We start from the raw sequence: 19,695 nt of genomic DNA, 5'->3' as shown, positions 1-19,695 counted from the left end.
TTCTCTTGTTTTCTTCTTCTCCCCTTACTTTCCCTTCAACAATCCAATCAGATCCTTCTGACTGTTGTTATGTCTTTGAGGTTATCTTCGCATTCTCCTGCAAACTCTTCCAGTGATCTGGGCTTAGAGAGATGTCACTCTCAGGCGCTTGTTCTTGAACACCAAGTCGAGATGCAGTTTAAAAGCTTCGTCGAAAGTTCTTTCATGCTCGTCTTAAAAGCTGTCTGTTTTGTCCATAATAATTATTAGTCATGAAACATACCTCGCAATTAACTTTTAGGCATAATTTTGGCTGTTAACGTGATCCCATCTAGTGTATCTAGGTGAGTGGGTGGGTGATTTGAACCAGCAAGTTTTTCCTCTGAACAAAGCGACTTCAAAGCCAGCGTCATACTGAAGTGCAAAGCCAGCAAATGAGTCTTCCACGCATGAGCTCACGTAGAAATGTACAAAACGCATTCCGTGCTCATGTTCACTCGGTTGTGTCATAATAGTCTCTTCTTGACGATCACATGTCTTGAGTTCACCTGTTTGCACTGGAATTTTGTTTTTGAGGAAAGCGTTTTTTTGGTAAAAACTGCAAGCTTGTATACATAGCCATTTATAATAATAATTTACAAGAGCCTTTCAAAGCACCCAAGGACACTTTACAAGCAAAAAGAACAATAAAACAAGCACCAGAACAATCAAACCACAAATAAAATTCTAAATAATAAAAGAGCTGATTTGAATGCGATTTTAAACAGATGGGTTTTACTCTCTCATTAATAAAACTGTTGAAACCAAAAGTGAGTACCGTGTTTTCCGGTCTATAAGGCGCACCCAAAAGCCTTAATTAGTATCTTCAAAAGATGACCCTGCGCCTTACACGCTGGTGCCTTATGTGAAGTAGTATTGAGCCACAACAGGTCTCACAACTACTGTCAGCAGCCACCAATGCCATTTCCGACTGTAAAAGAAGTGTGTCCCCAACCGCATTTTAAGGCGCTGCGCCTTAAAATGTGGCGTGCCTTATATTTGGAAAACTATTGTATATATATTATATTTGGAAAACTTTTTTCACTCATTGAAGTTGTGCCTTATAGTCCAGGACACCTTATACAGTATATGGCAAAGTTTGAAAATACACCATTCATTGGGGTGCTACGCCTTATACCCCGGTGCACCTTAAACACCAAAAATACGGTACAACCACCCCAAAGTGAAAATGTTTCAAAATGTTAATAATGTCCCAAAATATCCTGATTTTGTTTGGCCCCCCCATCTGTACATGATACGAACTAAATGGATCGACCATAAGTACATCCTGACCCCCCCCCCCACCCCCCAAAAAAAACAATAAATAAAAAAAAACACTAGTCCTGTATAAATCTTGGTGTTTGTATGTTTTTGTATCACAGGTATGCTTCAAAGACGGCCGACCATCGAGGATTTTGTGGAGGCGCTGGTGTCAGAGCTCCAACCAAATTTTGAGACGTTCATCATGGACTCGGAAGGATGAAACATGCTCTTTTTTGGGGGGGCCTCACAAATATGTTTTCTAAAGTCATAAAATGTATGTGTTCTAAAATAATCTGAGGAAACAGGCAATGCCTTCTCTTTGATTTTTTTTCATGTGTTTCATGGAATATCCTTTTTTCTTGCATGTTCATTTCCATTGGGGTTATGGGTGAATTTGAGCCTAATCCGGCTTACTTTTTTTCTGGTTTTAACCACTAGAAGATAATTTCTACTTTTACCAGAATCTCGTTATATTTACATATATCTTTGATTTTAGTTGATATATATTTCCTCTTAAAACAACTTTTCTGCTTCTTATGGGGAAAAATATGTTTCTTGGTATTGTTTCAACAATGATCATTATTCAGAAGTCTACCTCGACACTATCACTATATTTGGGATGGGCCAGATCAAATTTCGTTGTCATATTTGGTTCCCCTCACCAGCTTGTTGTAAATCCCCATGAAACCCCGACCCATTTTGGCAACGGTCCTGTAATATTAGCACCTTGTCCTAGGTCATACTAAAGCCATACACAGACATGAGCCTGAGCTTGGTTTACCTGTAGTTCATATTAACACTTTCAAGCGGTTGTTAGCAGCTGAGGTGATGCTGCAGCTACTTCCTGCAACTGTTTGACGCCCCGTCAACATTAGCTTTTATCCTGGAACGGTTCTGAACGGGAGGCATAAAGTGGTTACGAAAGGCAGCAGACACCAGACAACCTGCTTTGGTCAACAGTAGTGGGAAGCAATAGAGTTGAAATACTTTATTTTTCTGGTATCCTTTGACTTTGGTAGGTTGGTTGGTTGGTTGAGCGACATTTGGAGATTATAAAGAGTGAGATACCGTAGCTAGAGAAGCTAAAGTAATGAGTATTTGTCTGTTCAAGTGTTTTATTTACAAACGTGTATATGGACCAACAACACTACACATGCAGCACAGTGTGCTGAGCACACAATCAGTCAAAATATGACCACTATTTATAATTGTACATGATCTACAAGTCGCTTGAACGATTGCTCTTTCGTATGTTTAGAAGATTGTCTCTCACCTGGATGATTTCTCCAAGGTGCGACTTTACACGTGAAACACCAGCACGGCGTAATCTAGTCAACTGTCCTCCAAATTGAAACACGTTCACTTGTGGAAACAGCGGACAATTCACGTCGTTGTTTTCGGTTGGGCTAGAGGTCAGCTGTGGCTTGCGACCCCATTGGAGAGCGTGTCAAATGGGAGCAAGCCGGACGGAGTGCTAAATTGGGTGTGAAAGGAGATCCGTCCACTGTGCCCTCCGCCGTTGTTGTTGTTGATGACTCCAGGCTGCTGGAGGCCCAAGCAATGCGTGTCATCCTGAAAGACCAAGGCCAACACACGCTGATTATTAACGTAACGAAGCCGTGACTGACACAGGAATACTTTTAAGTCTGCTCTTGTTTCTCGTACCAGCTGTTGTTCACGCACACTCGTCTGCTGCCAGAATACTTAAAGGACAACTGACGTCTCCGGACAAGTTGCGTCCATAATTTGTAAAATGGCTTCAAATTACTTCTACTGAGCGTATTTTAAAAAGATTCCACCGCATATAGCTATATTTTACGTTTTAAGACTCGCGCTGAATATTCAGGAAGTCTTGTTTTTGAGTTGGTGACTAGTCCGTACGTGACGTCACTAAAGGAACGCCCCCTGACCGAAAAAAAGACACATTGTAGCAGTCCTTCCATCACGTCAATGTATTTTGCTGTATTGTTTGGTCTGAAAACCTTGTGTTGCACCCAAAAGCCGCCAGAAGAGGGTGTCCAAGCTCCATATAAGGAATTTATCAGCCTGTGGAAACAGAGGTGGCCACGGGAGGTCGCCATTTTGTGCCTCTTTTCTGGTCATCGTTTATCCCCAATGTTGCCTCAAAATGGCATGGAATAAATTCTTTAATCGATTGCAAACATGCTTTCCTCTTCAGAACTATTTGAATCATATTCATAACTGGAGGTGTAACAAGAAAGCATATTCTCCGAATCTGAAGCCATTGTTTTGATTCTCAAGCAATGCAAGGCGTCTTGGTGTGACATCACAAACTGGGGGCGGGACTTTCTGAAAAAGCCCAATTCGCAGCTCAATTTCTTGCAGATTTTGGACACTTTAAGTCATTTTTATTGGTGTTTTGCATTTGACTAAAAATATCATACTGCGTGTTTTGGGTATTTTAGATGCTATAAAACGTTTTTCTGATGTCAGTTAAGAAACAAAAAGGTGACGTCGGTTGTCCTTGAATATTTTTGGCCGACTTTTCAAGAAAAACAGTCTTTGCTGTCATGTATGTCTTTTACGTAAGTCACTGTTGTTCCCATAAAGTAGAGATAATATGTGCCCAAGTTTTTGATTGGATTAACCTTTATTAGTCTTGCAGTGGAGAAATTTACATATCGCAGGATTCTGTTTGTTCATGTCGCTTGTGTGTGTTCAAGTTGTATTTGTTTACAATGTAACAATTTTAGATGACATTGATAGTCAACTTCCATTGGCCTGGAGGGTATTTCTCATACACATATCACACAACTAATTAATGGATACCTAGTTTTGAAAACAAAAATGAGAAAATGCTCACAATATCTCCCTGTGACTGTAAAGTGACCTTGAGAGTTTTGAAAGGCGCTTATAAATTAAATGTATTAATATTATTATTATTATTATTAGATCTCCACGTTATTATGCTTTACATATGCTGTGTTAAAATTTTCATTTATACTTTGGCAAGCATCATGGAAGTTCACATTTTGCTTTTGCAGGCCACATAAAATGATGTGGACCTTGACTTTTGACACCTGTGCATTATCTCATACCATTCAGCTAGCATATGTATTTTTTAACAATTATTTTATATATATTTTTTTTTTGTGAGGCCAAAAAGGAATAAAAAAGATATTCAAGCGAGGTGGTTGCCTCAGGTAGTAGGTCACCTCACCCTCTCTGGTGGACGACGGCCTCTCGCTGAGTTGTCTTTCCGGGGAATTCTCACTTCGGCCAAGCCCACCCACCGCTCCCTTGTCATCTTCTTCAGTAACTTCCGGATTCCGGAAACCCTCCGAGGTGGCCTCTGTAGGTCCATTCTGAACATGTCCCGCCACTTCATCCTCTTCATCCGAGTTGCTGGAAAGTGTGGTGGTACAATTACAAAGAAATGACTGATACCAGTCTGCCGGCAGGCCACACCTTGGCGCCTTTTGACATTCACGCTTTGTTCTTAACTTCAAAGCTTCCAATTAATTAAGTCGGGTTGAATAATTGCAACATAAGTGAGGGCAGAGGAGCTGTCGTGGGTCCACCATCTTGATAGCATCTAACATTTTAGTCATTATGATTGACGCATAATCTGTTCTTTGACTATATATTCCGTGATCAAAGGGTGGAACTAAAATCTTTGCGTGTTCTCCTATTTCGATAATTCGGCACTGCCTCTTTTATGTTGAACTCGCACCCTTGATTCAATCCTTTCCCCCCCTCTTCATAAAAAAATACATTTCATTTATACTCTTGGACTACATGGTGCGGTAAGATGTTGTAGCTGGCTAGCTTTTTGCTTATGTACAGGCCCCATAAATACACTATCCTTCTGGGAAAATTAACAGTCTTTCCTTAAATTCTCAATGGCCCCTGGGCTCCTCACCTGTCATTGAGGCTGCCGTTAGAGTCAAAGCGTGCCTTGTCCAGACTGCAGCTCTCCTCGCAGCATAGTGATGGGATCAGGTGCACCGGTCCTGAGCACCACACACAAAGTACAAACTGACCACGGTTATTTGGGATTTCTGTGAAACAAAGGTTTCAGTTCATCAAATCAATTCTAATCATACGGAGACCACCATGGCATTTTTTTCCCTGAATACAATAATCCGGAAGAAACCCTGCAATGTACTGAAGCCCCGCTAAATGAAGCAGTATGGAGGGATCACTGTCCATCACTCCTAAAACCGGATACAAATGGATGGGTTGCACCTGAAAGGGAATTTAGTTGAAAAACTGTTCTCTACATACCATAAGTGACTTGCTGTTAAAACTCCTGAACCAGAGGAGGCATTTTTGTCGCTATGAAACTAGAGCCATCCGTTGTCAATAGAGCCTGTCATACTGTACTGACGCTCCCCACCTTACGAACGAGATACGTTCCAAGCGGTCGTACGTAAGGTGAATTTGTTCGTGAATTGCTTCAGTGCAACATTTTGCATAGAATGTATGCGTCTTTCTGGAGCGTCAACTGGGAAGAAGGATTTCCTTCATTGGCAACACTTCAGCATAACCGGGCGCTGATTGGTCAGCCTTGGTGTCCGTCGCATAAACAACCAGTCTTTGAATCCTCCAATGTGTCTGTGTGCGTGTGTGTGCGCAAGCGAGCTCGGCCGGAAAAAAGGTGCGCAATACAAAATATAACCTACAGCATTTTTGTCCAAACATTTTTTGACATACAGTACCCGCAAATTGTTCTTATGTATCGTTTTTCGTAACTCCGATGTAAGTTGGGGCGCGTCTTTATTTTACAGTGTATGAGGCGCACCCCCAATGAATGGTGTATTCCTAAACCTTTTCCATATATAAGGCGCATATTCAATGGATGAAACATGTTTTCCAAATATAAGGCACACCACATTATAAGGCGCTATAGTAGAGGCTGGACTTACGCACGACTTCTATCGGGAGAAATGGAGTCGGTGGCTGTTGACAGTTGTTGCGAGACCTGTTGTTACTCAATATTACTCTACATATAAGGCGCACCTGCGTATAAGATGCAGGATCATCTTCAAAAATAAATAAAAAAACAAGGCTTTTGGGTGCAAAATACATGAAAGCTGGTTAAGCATTATCGAAAATCGATGTTATGTTGACTCAATACAGTTACAGATATCACTTTTGACGCTTTTTATACTATACAGTTCTTTATGAAAGTTATACATATATTATATGAGTTATACATTTCAGTCCTCGGACATTTAGAATCAGAAATCCTTTAATAATCCCACAATGGGGACATTTGAAATTTATATTATGCTTAGAATACTTTCTTTTTATCTTTTCATCCCCCCCTCACCCCCTTTCAAATTGTTGCTGTAGATTGCAAATTTCCCCATTGTGGGACTATTAAAGGATTTCTGATTCTGATACAGTATGTACATGTAAGTGCACTGAATGAAGCACCCGGCAAAATACATATTGTGCATACCACATGCGTGTCCGTGGCCAAGGTGACACTGGCAGCAGGCTCCTCGGGGAAAGCCTTGGAGCCAGCGCGGGTCCAGGCAGGACATCTCAGCCCCGCTGTATTGACATTCTTCGAACCTCAGAGATGCCGCTGGTTTAACAAGTCGCACAAATGACCACACTAATTCCATTCAACCGAGAAAAATTTTCTAGCTACAGCGTGCGTGGTACACCATCGTTTGTTCTGACTCCACATTCACACAAGTTTGTTACGGAGTGACTCACCACCAGGCTTTTTCTCCTGTAGCTGCCTCTTGCAGTAGATGATGCAGAGGACCAGCAGGGCCAGTAGCACCGTAGCCAGTGCGGTGCAGATGACCACAGCTAAGGCCACATCGCGAGGACTGGACACCACAGAGAGCAAGGGCACCAGGTTTACCCGGCCAATGCCTGCATATGAACGCACACACAGTTTGCGGACACCCTGAACCGGTTGCTAGTCATTCGCCGGGCACATATAGAATGACAACCCTGCACGCTCACAGACACGCCTATGGACAATTTAGAATTGTCCATTAAACTGCCATGCGTGTTTTTAGAAGGTGGGAGGAAATCAGAGTACCCAGAGAACATGGGTGGAACATGCTAACTCTACACAGAATGGCACCTTTGTTTATTCTGCTAAATGGGGGATAGCAGTATCTGAACAATACATCAAACAAAGTTCAAAAATAAGATTCAGATCTCTGAGACAAATTAAATATGACCTATAACTTGTTTTTCATCAGACTGCCACAGCTCTGCACCAAAACTATCATCGCCGTGCGCAAAATAGAATATGAATGTCCAGTGAAGCAAAGCCCATGCTGCTAACCTGTTCACCAAACAGAGACGCTCCATAAAAGACACAACTAGACAAAGGTGAGCATAACAAAGTCTCATCCCATCCTTATTTACATAAGGATGTCCTCTTGAAAGACGGATCGCCGATCTTTATACGAGTGTGTTTGATGTGGCTACCGTCCAGATTAAACACAACGCAGCCGAGAAGGAATATCAGCTGCTCTCAGAACACAAAAGAAAGTCTGTTATCGGACACCAAGCAGCTGGGGCAAATAAACTCCGGTCGGTAGAAGACAGCTCACCTGTTGATTGTATCTCCGCATTGAGCAGGACAGAAAACGACCACCCCACCCCGAGTCTGTCTTTTTACTTTTTATCTTTTGTAAAAACAACCTGGGACTTCCTCCCCGAACTATAGCAAAATCTATAACACCCTTTGGCCTAGTTTATAAATCCAACAACAATCCAAGGCATTCTGACAAACAACGTGCGTCTCTGCATGCGTTTATCTTGATTTCCCAGATATCAAGACTGTTTTTGCGTGCCATTAGAGGCTTAAGGACTCCATAAAACATGATCTTATTTTGACTCAGTCGAAAAAGTCATCGGAGGAAAGGGAGGAGGAAGAAATGGTAGCTTTTAGATTTACTATCGACAGCCTCCCCTGCACAGCTGCAATGCTGCTCCGGCCCCAGTGAAGCCTATTAGAATGATCAAGCCTTTTGGTTTTCACCACCCTTCTCAAGATAACATGAGATGGAGGCTAACAGCCGCCTATGTCCTCAAACAATGGCTTTTTTGTTTCAAAGGGCCTCCTTCCAGTATGACGATTGGACGGCGCATAACTGGACTAACCTGGACCTGTAATGTGCAGCATTTTCACAGCCCCATTTTGTTCAGCGGAAAGGTTGGTGCTATTGGATAGTCTGCGGCTGGATGGGTGAATCTGACCTTCTTCAAATTTCTATTCCCTTTCGTTCCCTCAGGTCCTCTTCCTCCCTCCACCTCTCTGTGCCCCCTGCCAGTCTCAGCACAATGGTTAACAGAGCTTTCAGCTGCTCTGCCCCCATACTCTGGAATTCACTTCCTCCCAACATTCTTAACATTGATTCTCTTCCCACCTTCAAACCCCATCTCAAAATCTCATCTCATCTCATTTTCCGTACCGCTTATTCCTCATTAGGGTCGCGGGGGTTGCTGGAGCCTATCTCAGCTGTCTTCGGGCACGAGGCGGGGGACACCCTGAATTGGTTGCCAGCCAATCGCAAGGCACACAAAGACATACAACAGTCACTCTCACACTCACACCTAGGGACAATTTGGAGTGGTCAATCTGCCTGCCATGCATGTTTTTGGAGTGTGGGAGGAAACCGGAGGACCCGGAGAAAACCCACACGGGTCCGGGGAGAACATGCAAACTCCACACAGGGAGGCCGGACCGGGACGCGAACCGGCGACCTCTGCACTGTGAAGCCGGTGTACTAACCACTCGACTACCGGGCCGCGATCTCAAAATCCAACTATTTGAAATTGCATTTTCTGTGTAGCTTTATCTCTTGTTTCTATTTATAATTGTATTTTATTTATTATTGTATCAGTTTTTCTATGTATCAGTTTTTATTGTATCAGTTTTTCTATGCTTGTCTGTGACTGTAAAGTGAGAGCTTTGAAAAGGTGCTTGAAAATTAAAATGTTTTATAATGAAGATGGATGAGAAGGTTTCTTCAGCCGTCATCTGTACAAAAGTGAAGGTTTCGGACGTTTCGCCTCCTATCCAAGAGGCTTCGTCAGCGAACTAAAGTTCTTTTACTTACTTTAGTTCGCTGACGAAGCCTCTTGGATAGGAGGCGAAACGTCCGAAACCTTCACTTTTGTACAGATGACGGCTGAAGAAACCTTCTCATCGATGGACCACTCCTGTACGACTGAGAGCTTACACAGACGTATAATGAAGATGGTGCCGCGAGAATGGCTGCCTTTACAGCAGCTCCTGTATTATGTTTTTGCTGCTGTGAAATGTAAATTTCTCCCCTGTGAGATGATTAAAGGCTCATCTAATGTAATCTAATCTAATGTTAACATTGATAATGTCGACTACAACGACAACAAACAAGAGCACACAAAAGAGAGCAACCCCCCACACACAAAAGACATTTTTAAAGAGTTGCACAATGTCCCCAGAGCCATCTGCGTTTATTTAACACTAAGCTTCGCAACCTGGCTAGGACTCCTTTGAAGCAGATTTGCCACAACCGTCCTGGAAAACAGCTGCCCTCTCCTACACAAACAGGAAGTCACGCTCAATTACCAAACGGTCGAGTTCACTTGGCTCTTTGTTTTAGGTGGAAACATGCAATCATTAACTTCCTCTAATGGTTGCAGTGGAGAAGATAATTGAGTCTGAGGCTGATTGGAAAGACCCTTGTGCCTCTTTTTTTGAGTGGTCGATATGTATAAATGACTTGAAATAACAAGGTTTCGACTCCTGGCAATGTGAACGAGTGTACGCTACATCTCTGCTTGGGGGTGGAACTTGTTAGAGATCCAGTTCCCAGTCGTGCTGTATACTTTGTCTCCACCCCAGTCATAGTTAAAGTTTAGTTTTTTTTTTTTTTTCGATGTCTTCTTATTCTTTTCCTTTCAGTTTTTCTCCTCAGGGGTCGCCACAGCAAATCAGTGTCCTCCATCTAACCTGCTTTTGTGCATCCTCTTCTCTCACACCAGCTCCCTTCATGTCCTCTTTGACAACATCCATAAAACTCCTCTTTGGTCTTCCTCTCAGTCTCCTCCTGCCTGGCAGTTCAAGGTTCAGTGTCCTTCTACCAATATATTCACTCTGTGTCCTCTGGACATGTCCACACCATCTGTCTAAACCAGTGTGGTCTTTCTGACTTTCTCTCCAAAGCCTCTAATATGAGATGTCCCTGTAACGTACTAATTCCTGATCCTATCCAACCTGGTCACTCCCGAAGAATACCTCAACATCTTCATCTCTGCTACCTCCAGCTCTGTTTCCTGTCTTTTCTTCATTGGCACTGTCTCCAGTCAAAACTTTATTCCCATGCACTGCTCTAAATTGCTGAATTATCTTATATTCATACACGTTTATCAGAGTGTTAAAAAGTGGGATGAACAAAGCTAATTTACGCCACCTGTATAACACATTACAAACAAAAATGTATTAGAGATTTTAGAATGACTCTGGAACAAACGCCTGAGGTCAGCCAATCCAGCTGGTCCAGAATGCTCCTGCTCGCCTCTTGACTGGTATTCATAAGAGGCAGCACTTAACTCCTACTCTGGCATCCCTTCATTATACATTTTAGTATTATTTGTCTTCAAATCTTTAAATGGCCTTTGTCCTCCTTACCTCTACGAGCTCATCCACCTCTACACACCTTCCTGACATCTTAGGTCTGCTGACCAGACATTATCAGATGTGCCAAAAACTAATTGGAGCCTCAGAGGGGATCAAGGCTTTTCCGCTGCTGGTTCCACTATCCGTAATGACCTGCCACTGAACATTCGGCAAACCCCCTCGCTGCCCATCTTTAAAACCCATCTCAAAACTCACTTGTACTCTTTGGCATTCGACTCAGCATGATTACAACTTTCTTGCTTTCACTCCCTGGTGTTTTCTACTAACTTTGTGACTGCTTTATTTCTTGTATATGATAGCTATCCATGTTAAGTGCTTTGTTGCAGCTTCAGCTGTTGTTAAAGCGCTATATAAATCAATATTTATTGTATTGTTATGCTGTGGGAATGTGGCCATTTTGAAAATAGTACAAAATGGAGGCCCGGTCGGTGTTCACTCAGACATTATGCTTGACATTGGGGGTTTCACTGTAATCATGATGACGTGATACAGTATCCTGGTGATGGTTAAGTGTGGTAGACAAGTGAATGGGAAAAGGAAAGGTGCTTACATTGAGGCTCATACTGAGGCGGAGGGTCTCCACAGGGTATACACTCCATGTCTTGGAAACCACTTAATTTGGTCTTCCTATAATATCTGTTAAGAAGATGTGTACAAGCTTCCTCAAAATGTGGTTGAATGGGACAAGCGTCCGACGCTGGATAATTACAATCACAATGTCTCTTTTTTCCCCCAGAAATAATGTCTCATGATATTGTCTCATGTCATGTAGCGATACACTTTCACTACAGCGGTATATGACAAATACACGTGTTTGTGCTCTCACCCAGGCCGGCACTCTCCACACACAGCATTGCTGGTAGCGGAACAGTTGCTCTTCTGGAAGCGGTTGATGAGTCCACAGTCCATACAAGGCTTACACTTGTGGAGACTCTGGTCTTCCTTGAAGCGACTGTTCCTGCACGGCACACACCGGGCATCTTCTCCATAACCAAAGCCACATTCCTGAGGGGGGTTAAAAGGAAGAAACACACTCAGGTTGGTGCAGCTGGTGAGAAAACTGCTTGAATAAAGACTCATGGTCATAATATTTGGTTCGTGGGATCAGAGGAGAACACCTAATCGCATGTTATTGACAATAGCTATTTCAGGACCGGTGAACCGTTTAGGGCCAAGATAATCAAGATAAGCATTCATTACTCCCCAGGGGGGAAATTCAAATGTGCAAAGATAACAAAACATAGAGCAAAGATGGACCTTTAAATATAATGACACTGAATTAACTCATTCACTGCCAGACGATGTGCAAAAATGTGACCACTCCAGTGCCAGGGTTTTTGTCATTGTCACTCAAATTGCAGGACCCACAGAATATTGAGTTTTAGGACTACAAAAACATTCAATGCAGTGTAAAAAAACTTAGACTCTCTTCTTTCATCAGAAAAAAAGAGTTAATTCCTAAATTATATGGGTCTGAAGTTATATGACCTTGAAATAAGGGCGGCTGTCCAAAATACAATGTGGTGCATACATACAGGCATTGGTTTATATAGCGCTTTAACAACAGCTGAAGCTGTAACAAAGCAATAACACAGAAAAAAGGGAAATTCAGCCCCTTGTGGAAGGGAAAAACATTGCCAGAGGTCTGACCAGCGCTTTATTGCTTTAGTGGCATCCCCGCAAGTAAAACCAAAACACGAAAAAATTCGGGAATGTGAATAAATTCCTGAATAAATTCGGGGATGGCAGTGAATGAGTTAATAGCATTCTAAAAAAATGGGGAGATGTAGTTTTGGGTGTCTTGGGTGATATCACACGATAACAGATGCCCCCCAGTTATCCCATATTGTAATGTCAAGCTTTGGCAACACACAGGGAAGGAGGCGCTCATATATCTTGAAAGCGAAGGTCAACTTCAAACAACTACCAAACAACATCTTCCCTTCTCTCCTCGCCCGTGTCGCGTTTCATTGTCCGGGCATGCAGTCTTTCTGGAATGTGGGCACAGGAGTGTGGTATGGGGTTGTAGGGGCGGGGGTGAACTGGCCAAAAATGAAAAGGGGTTTTCGAGGCAAAGATGTGACACAGTGATGGCACCGCAGAGGAGGAGGAGGAATGGAGTCCCCAGAAAGCAAATCCATGCACGCCTGATACGAAACACTTGGGTCAAGCGGGGCCTTCAGAAGGATTCTTGCAGCTGTTGTTATGACCCTTCCATTTCAGGCCTCGCTGTCCATCAGCAAAATGTTTGAGATGGATAAACGGGTGTGAAGTAGGCGGCCGCCAACCAAATATTACAGAGAAGTAAAATAAGTGGAACTTATCCAAGGTGTTTGATAGAGTCAAAGTCAGGGCACTCGCAAACGCAATCGTAACATTTCTTCTTGACAAGGGCTCTATTTCAACTCTAATCGACAAATTGATTGTGTCCCAAGACCTTTTTTTTGTTCCAGGTGCAGAGGACTGAGAACATATCATTCACCTGCATGGAGAGATCCATTATTTGTGAGATTCGATGAAGCTCACATCGGGGAGATCAATCATCTGACCTGGTAATGAAGTAATTGTGATTGCGGAGCTGAACCGTTTCTTCTGGATCGCTGAAAAGGTTTCTTCAGCCATCATCTGTACTTCTTTGAAGGTGTCGGACGTCTCGCTTCTCATCCAAGAGGCTGAACAAAAATTTTGCTGGTAACTTTGGCCCTATATATATATCCCTACTGTCCAGAGGTGGCGGTACCAAATCTCTTCCGTGAGGCTACACTGATTACTTCTATTGTCCTGACTGATTATGGTCTATAACTGACCTGATTGCCTCATTTGCTCTGGTTACCATCATCGATGGACCACTCCTGTACGACTGAGAGCTTACACAAACGTTTCTTTTGGAGAATATTGCAGATATTAAATGGCTCTTCAAAAAGCTCTGATGCTTCTGTGGCTAAACAATTATGTCTTTCATCCAAAAGTTCTTTGCCCCACCAGTATTATTGAAGGAGGAAATATTAGAGGCTTGCGACATACTACAAGATGTTGACATATGAAGGTCATGCGCCTGCCTTTTGGAAACTGGCTGTTTTCCAGTCTGCACTAGAATGGAATTCGTTTCCCTCTGTCATGCTTGAAACATTACAAAATGTGTTTTTATTTTAATCTGACAAACAAAGGATTGGAATACGGTTGGAAAAAAATGTGTATAATAGATCTTGGCTCTTTGTGGGTGGTTCTTTTTGCTGTAGTGTGTACGAAGGGGCTAATTGAAGCTTGCCAGCTTTAAAAAAGCTTCCAGAGGCAAACTTCCATTGCTTACTGGGCCGCATTCCTTCGGGATCTCGATGGCAGCTGCGCAGGGGAAATCCAAAAGTCTGCCTGGCTCCTAAATAGTCACCTTTGAATCTCTACAGATTGTCTTAGTTAATGAAAGTAGAGCCTGTTCTTTGGGAAACCTGAAGGCAGGCCCGGGGTTCTCTGCTGCGAAAGAATGAGGCAGACAGCCAATTATTAACTCGGACCCTGGGGTGCTAGCAGCATTCATGCCTGTTAAAGCCGGCAGAAGAACACGAAGGCTGTCGAAGCCCTTCACTACGACATGAAAGGCAACTGCTCTTCCACGCATGTGCACAACACATGTCAAGAGTTTATTTTCACCAGGTCTTAAAGGACAAACGACGCCACTTTTTTGTTTTTTAATTGATACCAGAAAAACGTTTTATAGCATCTAAAATACCCAAAACACGCAGTATGATATTTTTAGTCAAATGCAAAACACCAATAAAAATGAACATGAAAAATTAAAGTGTCAAAATCTGCAAAAAAATAGAGCTGCGAATTGCGCATTTTCAGAAAGTTCCGCCCCCAGTTCATGACGTCACGCCAAGACTTGCATTGCTAGTGAATCAAAACAATGGCTTCAGATTCGGAGAATATGCTTTCTTGTTACGCATCCAGTTATGAATATGATTCAAATAGTTCTGAAGAAGAAAGCATACATGTTTATTTTTGCCATTTGGAGGCAACATTGGGGGAAAATCTCTCACCCAAAAAAAGAGGCACAAAATGGCCTGTGGCCTCTGGCCACCTCCGTTTACACAGGCTGATAAATTCCTTATATGGCGCTAGGACGCCCTCTTCTGGCATCCTGGCGGCTTTTGGACAAGTACAGCAAAATACATTGACGTGATGGAAGGACCGCTACAATGCGTCTTTTTCACGGTGAAGGGCGGTCCTTTAGTGACGTCACGTACGGACTCGTCACCAACTCAAAAACAAGACTTCTTCATATTCAGCCTGAGTCTTAAAACGTAAATTATAGCTATATGCATTGGAAACTTTGTAAAATACGCTCAGTAGAAGTCATTTGAAGCCATTTTACAAATTATGGACACAACTTGTCCGGAGACGTCGGTTGTCCTTTAATGCTGATCTGTGGCATATGTCAAAGCCAGTTTGGTGAATGGTGTTAAATTGAGGAGAACTTCCACAAGGGGGCGGGGATAATAAGTACTGTATTTTCCGCACTAAAAGGCTTACATTTTTTTCAAGAGTTGACCATGCGTTATATAATCCAGTGCGCTTCATAATCCAATGTGCTTTATATATGAAATGAACTGATGAAAGCCATCTTCATGTGTTTCTTTTGTGTGTTTACAGTTGAACAAGGTTGGTCATATTCCTTTCATAACTTTTCTGCTGTGAATTGTGAATGTCGCCACTACGACATGAACAAAGGTTAATCTAATCTAATCTAATCTAATGCATGATTAACATTGAGTTATGATATTGCTTTCGAGTTATTATTTGAGTTATTATTGTTATTGCTTTGACCTATTACGAGTATTATTATATTGTGATTGAACTAACATTTAATTTACTGTAACAGCCTAAGAATGTTTTTACGTGTTTACTAATGGAGGAAAAGTGGCATATTAGCTTTTATTTGTCTCGCAGTGGAGGATTTTCCTTTCACAGCAGTGTGATATACAGTGAATATCACACTACATGTTGTACCTTGCTGTTGTTAAAAGATAAACCGTGTCAGGAAAATACTAATACTTTACCTCGGAGAAAATAATAAAAATATTGTTTACGCATTTTGGGAGTGAATGGAGTTATCAGAAACCACCTTATATATGGAAAAAGTTTAAAAATATGTAATTCGTTGAAGGTGCGCCTAATAATGCGTGGAAGAGCAGAAGATATGGTACATGTGAATTTATGAATAGCAAATTATGAATAGGCGGGATTCACTGCTTCTGCAAACACCAGAAGCGTTGATTCCGGTGCCATCAGTTTTTAGTCAAGGGGGCGGCACAAAAATATGATATTTAACACATTTACACCGAACATGTTCATATGAACACAGATAAATTCATTAAAAAAAAGTCTAAATAAAATCAAAACAGAGTATTAAATAGGTTCAAACTGAGTGTATAATTAACAATAATCTAATTATATATAATTAACAATAAATAATTTGGAAACAAACAACATTTATGCATTTATCTGTGTTCAGATGAATATGCATAAATGGGTTAAAATGAGAAAAAAAGATGTGATTGTTCATTCCTCTATCATATGTCAAGGAAATCCCCAACTTGTAACAATGTTGTCTTTTTGACATTTGAGACCAGTGCCACTCAAATAAATACGCTAAGTGTCGGGAAGAAAAAAAATCCATGACCAACTCTCCAAGCGGCAAGTTTAGGAATACCTTAAACAAAGTGGAGACAATGAGTTGCAGAAGGTACCACAGAAAGACGGGAAACAATGAATGGCATTCGACTGTAGAAGGTCAAAAGTATGGGTTTGGCTGCAGACGAATGCCAATAACAGATTAGCCGTTCTCTGCATGAATGAGAGGAAGTCATTAATTATGTTGTTTGCCTGGATGAAATGGAATTTTCGTGAACTTCAGTTCATTCCGTGCATGAACTGAAAAGTTCCCCCCCGTCCCCCTTTTTTTTCACGTGACTAATCCAATCTACTTTCATTTTGCAGTTCATGGAAGCTGCTGAAGCAGCAGTGGAATGAATCATGTACAGTAGGTAGAATACAAAATAAACAGCCTTCGGGCAAATAGTTTAACAGAACTTTTTACAAGAGAGAAAACACACAGACAAGATGTTCTTTTCCTGACCTTTGATAGCTCATGTCCTGCGCCGCATTGCACGCAGGATTTACAATTCCCAAACTGGTCCTTGTACTCCTGCTCTCTGCATTCCCTGCTCTCCTCTTCAGCCCTTGCAGGATTCTGATAAAATCTTGATATAGTCAGATAAAAAGAACAACAACAAAAGCCTAGTGAGGGCACATCTACCGCGAAAAATAAGAAAAAAACACTTACCAGAGTTGAATATAGGAGATGTAAAGTAATTATAAGAGAGGTGGAGTTTTGAATTATCCAAACCATTGTGCTGAGCCACTTCTGCAGCTAGCATCTGAAAAAGAGGGAAAATATAGTTTCAGTTCTCTTTCTGACTTATTCTTTCACACTTTTTTTGGAAAGTCCTCTACGGGGAAGCTATATACATTACATTTATGAAAATGTCATGCAGCGACTAAAGAAATGTTTAATTCTGTACATTATATGTATTGGTGGGTCAGTACCACTGAAAGCAAAAAAATATTTATTGCATCTTAATTTTGGGGTAGTGTGCAAACATCAGTTAAGGCAATACAAAAAAAAATCAGTGTTTTGAGTGAAAAGTAATTTGATATCGTTATTAGCATGTGACTATAAAGTGTCCTTGAGAGTTATGAGAGGCGCTTAAAAATGAAATGTATTATTATTATTAGTAGTAGTAGTAGTAGTAGTAGTAGTAGTAGTAGTAGTATTCATCCATTTTCCGTACCGCTTATTCCTCATTAGGGTTGCGGGGGACAAACAACAGTCACTCTCACACTCACACTTAGGGACAATTTTGAGTGTTTACTATTATTATTATTATTATTATTATTATTATTATTATTATTATTATTATTATTATTATTATGTAACAAACACTTCACTTAGGTTTGGGAAGAGTGAACAAATCTTAAAGTCGAAAATGTATGTTGTCGAAAAGGCTATGTAGACGAACTTTTACTGCTTTCCCCAACCAATAAGGACGCAGATCGGCAGAGCTACACAACTGTGAGGAAGAAGCTGCTCCTGCAGCTGCTGCTGCCGCTGCTGGACTCTACCAGTAACTCTGGCATTAAATATACATGTACTGCATCTACATCTTCTAAATCATATTGCAGCGATAAGTAGGCAGTCGTCAGAATAATAATGGTAGTCTGTAACCTTAATAACCCAAAAATAAGACGACACAAACACAACAGCAACCAATGAAATAGTCCAACCTGAACTTCAGAACAGATTTACGAGTGGCAACGAGAACGTCTTGAAGTCTACTTTTTATTCATTGCACAGCTTCTGCGTGACGCAAGGCTCACTTTTTTTGTGTAGTGTGTATTGACACGATTGCAGTGTTCCGGCACACAAGACAAAAGGGTGATCAACCCAAGGCAAAGATCGAAACTGATTTGAAGGTTTTACCTGCTAGCTAAGAACTTGTGGGTCCAAATTCAAATCACGCGCTGTCCAAAGGGATGTGATGTTCTAGTGTCAACGCGTCCCCGGAGCAGGAGAAACTGGTCTCGCAGTGCACCACATGAAAGCGGCTCCCAAGACAAACTCGGCGCTCTGATCAAAGGCGGAGCAGAAGGGGGCGGGGCTATTGGCATCTTTCTGATTTGAGATCTGTCGATCACGGTAGGACGCCAGTTTAGTTCACTTCAAATCTGATCTGAGACCAGACGTATCGCAAAGCTGCTCTGTGATCAGACGCTTCTATACGCCTGACCCCATCGAGTTTTTGGCTGATGTGGCAATATCGGAAAAAATGGGAGAAGACCAGGGGTGAGCCGCCAGGGCCTGCAATTCCTTCTCTCTGAATCACTGGCTAATGTTGATTATATTTTGTCCATGTTTTTTTTTTTAGTAAATAATGCCAAGTGGTCTTTCAGCTTCCTTTCATTACTTTGTCATTGTTGTGCTGCTTCCAGATGTATTTTGTATTTAAGCATTTAACCAATCACATTTCAGCCATGATTTCTTACCAGGGTCAGAAATCTACCTGTACGCCTTCACAATCAGTTCTGCAGGCCCTGCAGCATAAAAATCAATGTCGATGAAACTGTTGCTTTAACCAATTAGAGTTCAATTTGGTAACTGCTGGACGGCACTGGAAGCGTCAGAGTTTTCGTAAACTATGATTGGCTAGTCACATGATTGGCAAGTCACTGGCCAATCATAGTGTCATTCACAGTTAGTGATAAGAGCATACTGGCCTGAGCTAGCACACTGTATCCGTAGAGAGCTGCATAAGCAAGTTTATTGTTGTGTCAATTTAATAGTGGTTTGGTCATCTCACAATGGCTGAAGGAGGGGAAAAAATGGATTTGGTTGGAGATATATTGTTAAAGCCATTTTCAAGACTGACTTTTCAAGAATATATTTCAAGAATGTCATTAAGAAAGGTTTCACAGCTCCGAAGCTAGCAAAAATGGCAAATAATATTGCAATTTTATGAGGTTATCGTGAATCCACACGTTCATAGTAAAAATTCGAACAGTTTAATGACAGTATTTCTTAAGTTGCAAGTTATTTCCTGGGTAATGCCATACTCTAGTGGATTGATTCAGACGTAGCACTACTGAAGGCTTAGGGTTGACATGCACGGCCCGCCACTGGCAATTAGAAAGCAGAAAGAAAGCAATTAGAATATGTTTCATTCCCTCCG

The 19,695-nt window shown here is 41.7% G+C and overlaps 2 protein-coding genes across 5 annotated transcripts in view; one reads left to right on the top strand and one right to left on the bottom strand.

The window, feature by feature from the left end:
• The window catches only part of LOC148888172 (mitochondrial intermediate peptidase-like), a 38,472-nt gene extending 36,882 nt beyond the window's left edge, over positions 1-1,590 (top strand). For all 3 annotated transcript variants that reach the window (XM_089014472.1, XM_089014473.1, XM_089014471.1), the window contains one exon: positions 1,401-1,590. In XM_089014472.1, the coding sequence (XP_088870598.1) occupies positions 1,401-1,501 (101 nt within the window). In that variant the 3' untranslated portion in view covers positions 1,502-1,590. The remainder of the gene's footprint in view (positions 1-1,400) is intronic.
• A 664-nt stretch (positions 1,591-2,254) lies between these two features.
• On the bottom strand, positions 2,255-18,586 carry tnfrsf19 (tumor necrosis factor receptor superfamily, member 19). Of its 2 annotated transcripts, none has more exons than XM_089014474.1 (10): positions 18,450-18,586; positions 17,253-17,346; positions 17,046-17,159; positions 11,736-11,914; positions 11,460-11,545; positions 6,973-7,137; positions 6,710-6,838; positions 5,165-5,303; positions 4,463-4,647; positions 2,255-2,853 (listed from the first exon to the last, which is right to left on the bottom strand). In XM_089014474.1, exons 2-10 carry the CDS (start codon positions 17,316-17,318, stop codon positions 2,849-2,851), a joined length of 1,068 nt encoding a protein of 355 aa, XP_088870600.1. In that variant the 5' UTR covers positions 17,319-17,346; positions 18,450-18,586; the 3' UTR covers positions 2,255-2,848. The 2 variants fall into 2 exon arrangements, with proteins under 2 accessions (XP_088870600.1, XP_088870601.1); XM_089014475.1 differs by having other exon boundaries at positions 5,165-5,255.
• Positions 18,587-19,695: the final 1,109 nt, after the last annotated feature.

The sequence above is a fragment of the Hippocampus bargibanti genome, linkage group LG14 (genome assembly GCF_051943395.1).
Source record: "Hippocampus bargibanti isolate YZ-2025 linkage group LG14, ASM5194339v1, whole genome shotgun sequence".
Taxonomy (NCBI): domain Eukaryota; kingdom Metazoa; phylum Chordata; class Actinopteri; order Syngnathiformes; family Syngnathidae; genus Hippocampus; species Hippocampus bargibanti.
Note: the sequence above shows the minus strand (reverse complement) of the source record. Positions and strands in the feature narration are given on the sequence as shown.

Coding starts and splice junctions, on each gene's coding strand:
- tnfrsf19 (XM_089014474.1), bottom strand. CDS start 17,318: ATGGTTTGGATAATTCAAAACTCCACCTCTCTTATAATTACTTTACAT. Junction 17,160..17,252: donor ATCTCCTATATTCAACTCTG/GTAAGTGTTTTT, acceptor AGATTTTATCAG/AATCCTGCAAGGGCTGAAGA. Junction 11,546..11,735: donor TGTGGAGAGTGCCGGCCTGG/GTGAGAGCACAA, acceptor TCTTCTTAACAG/ATATTATAGGAAGACCAAAT.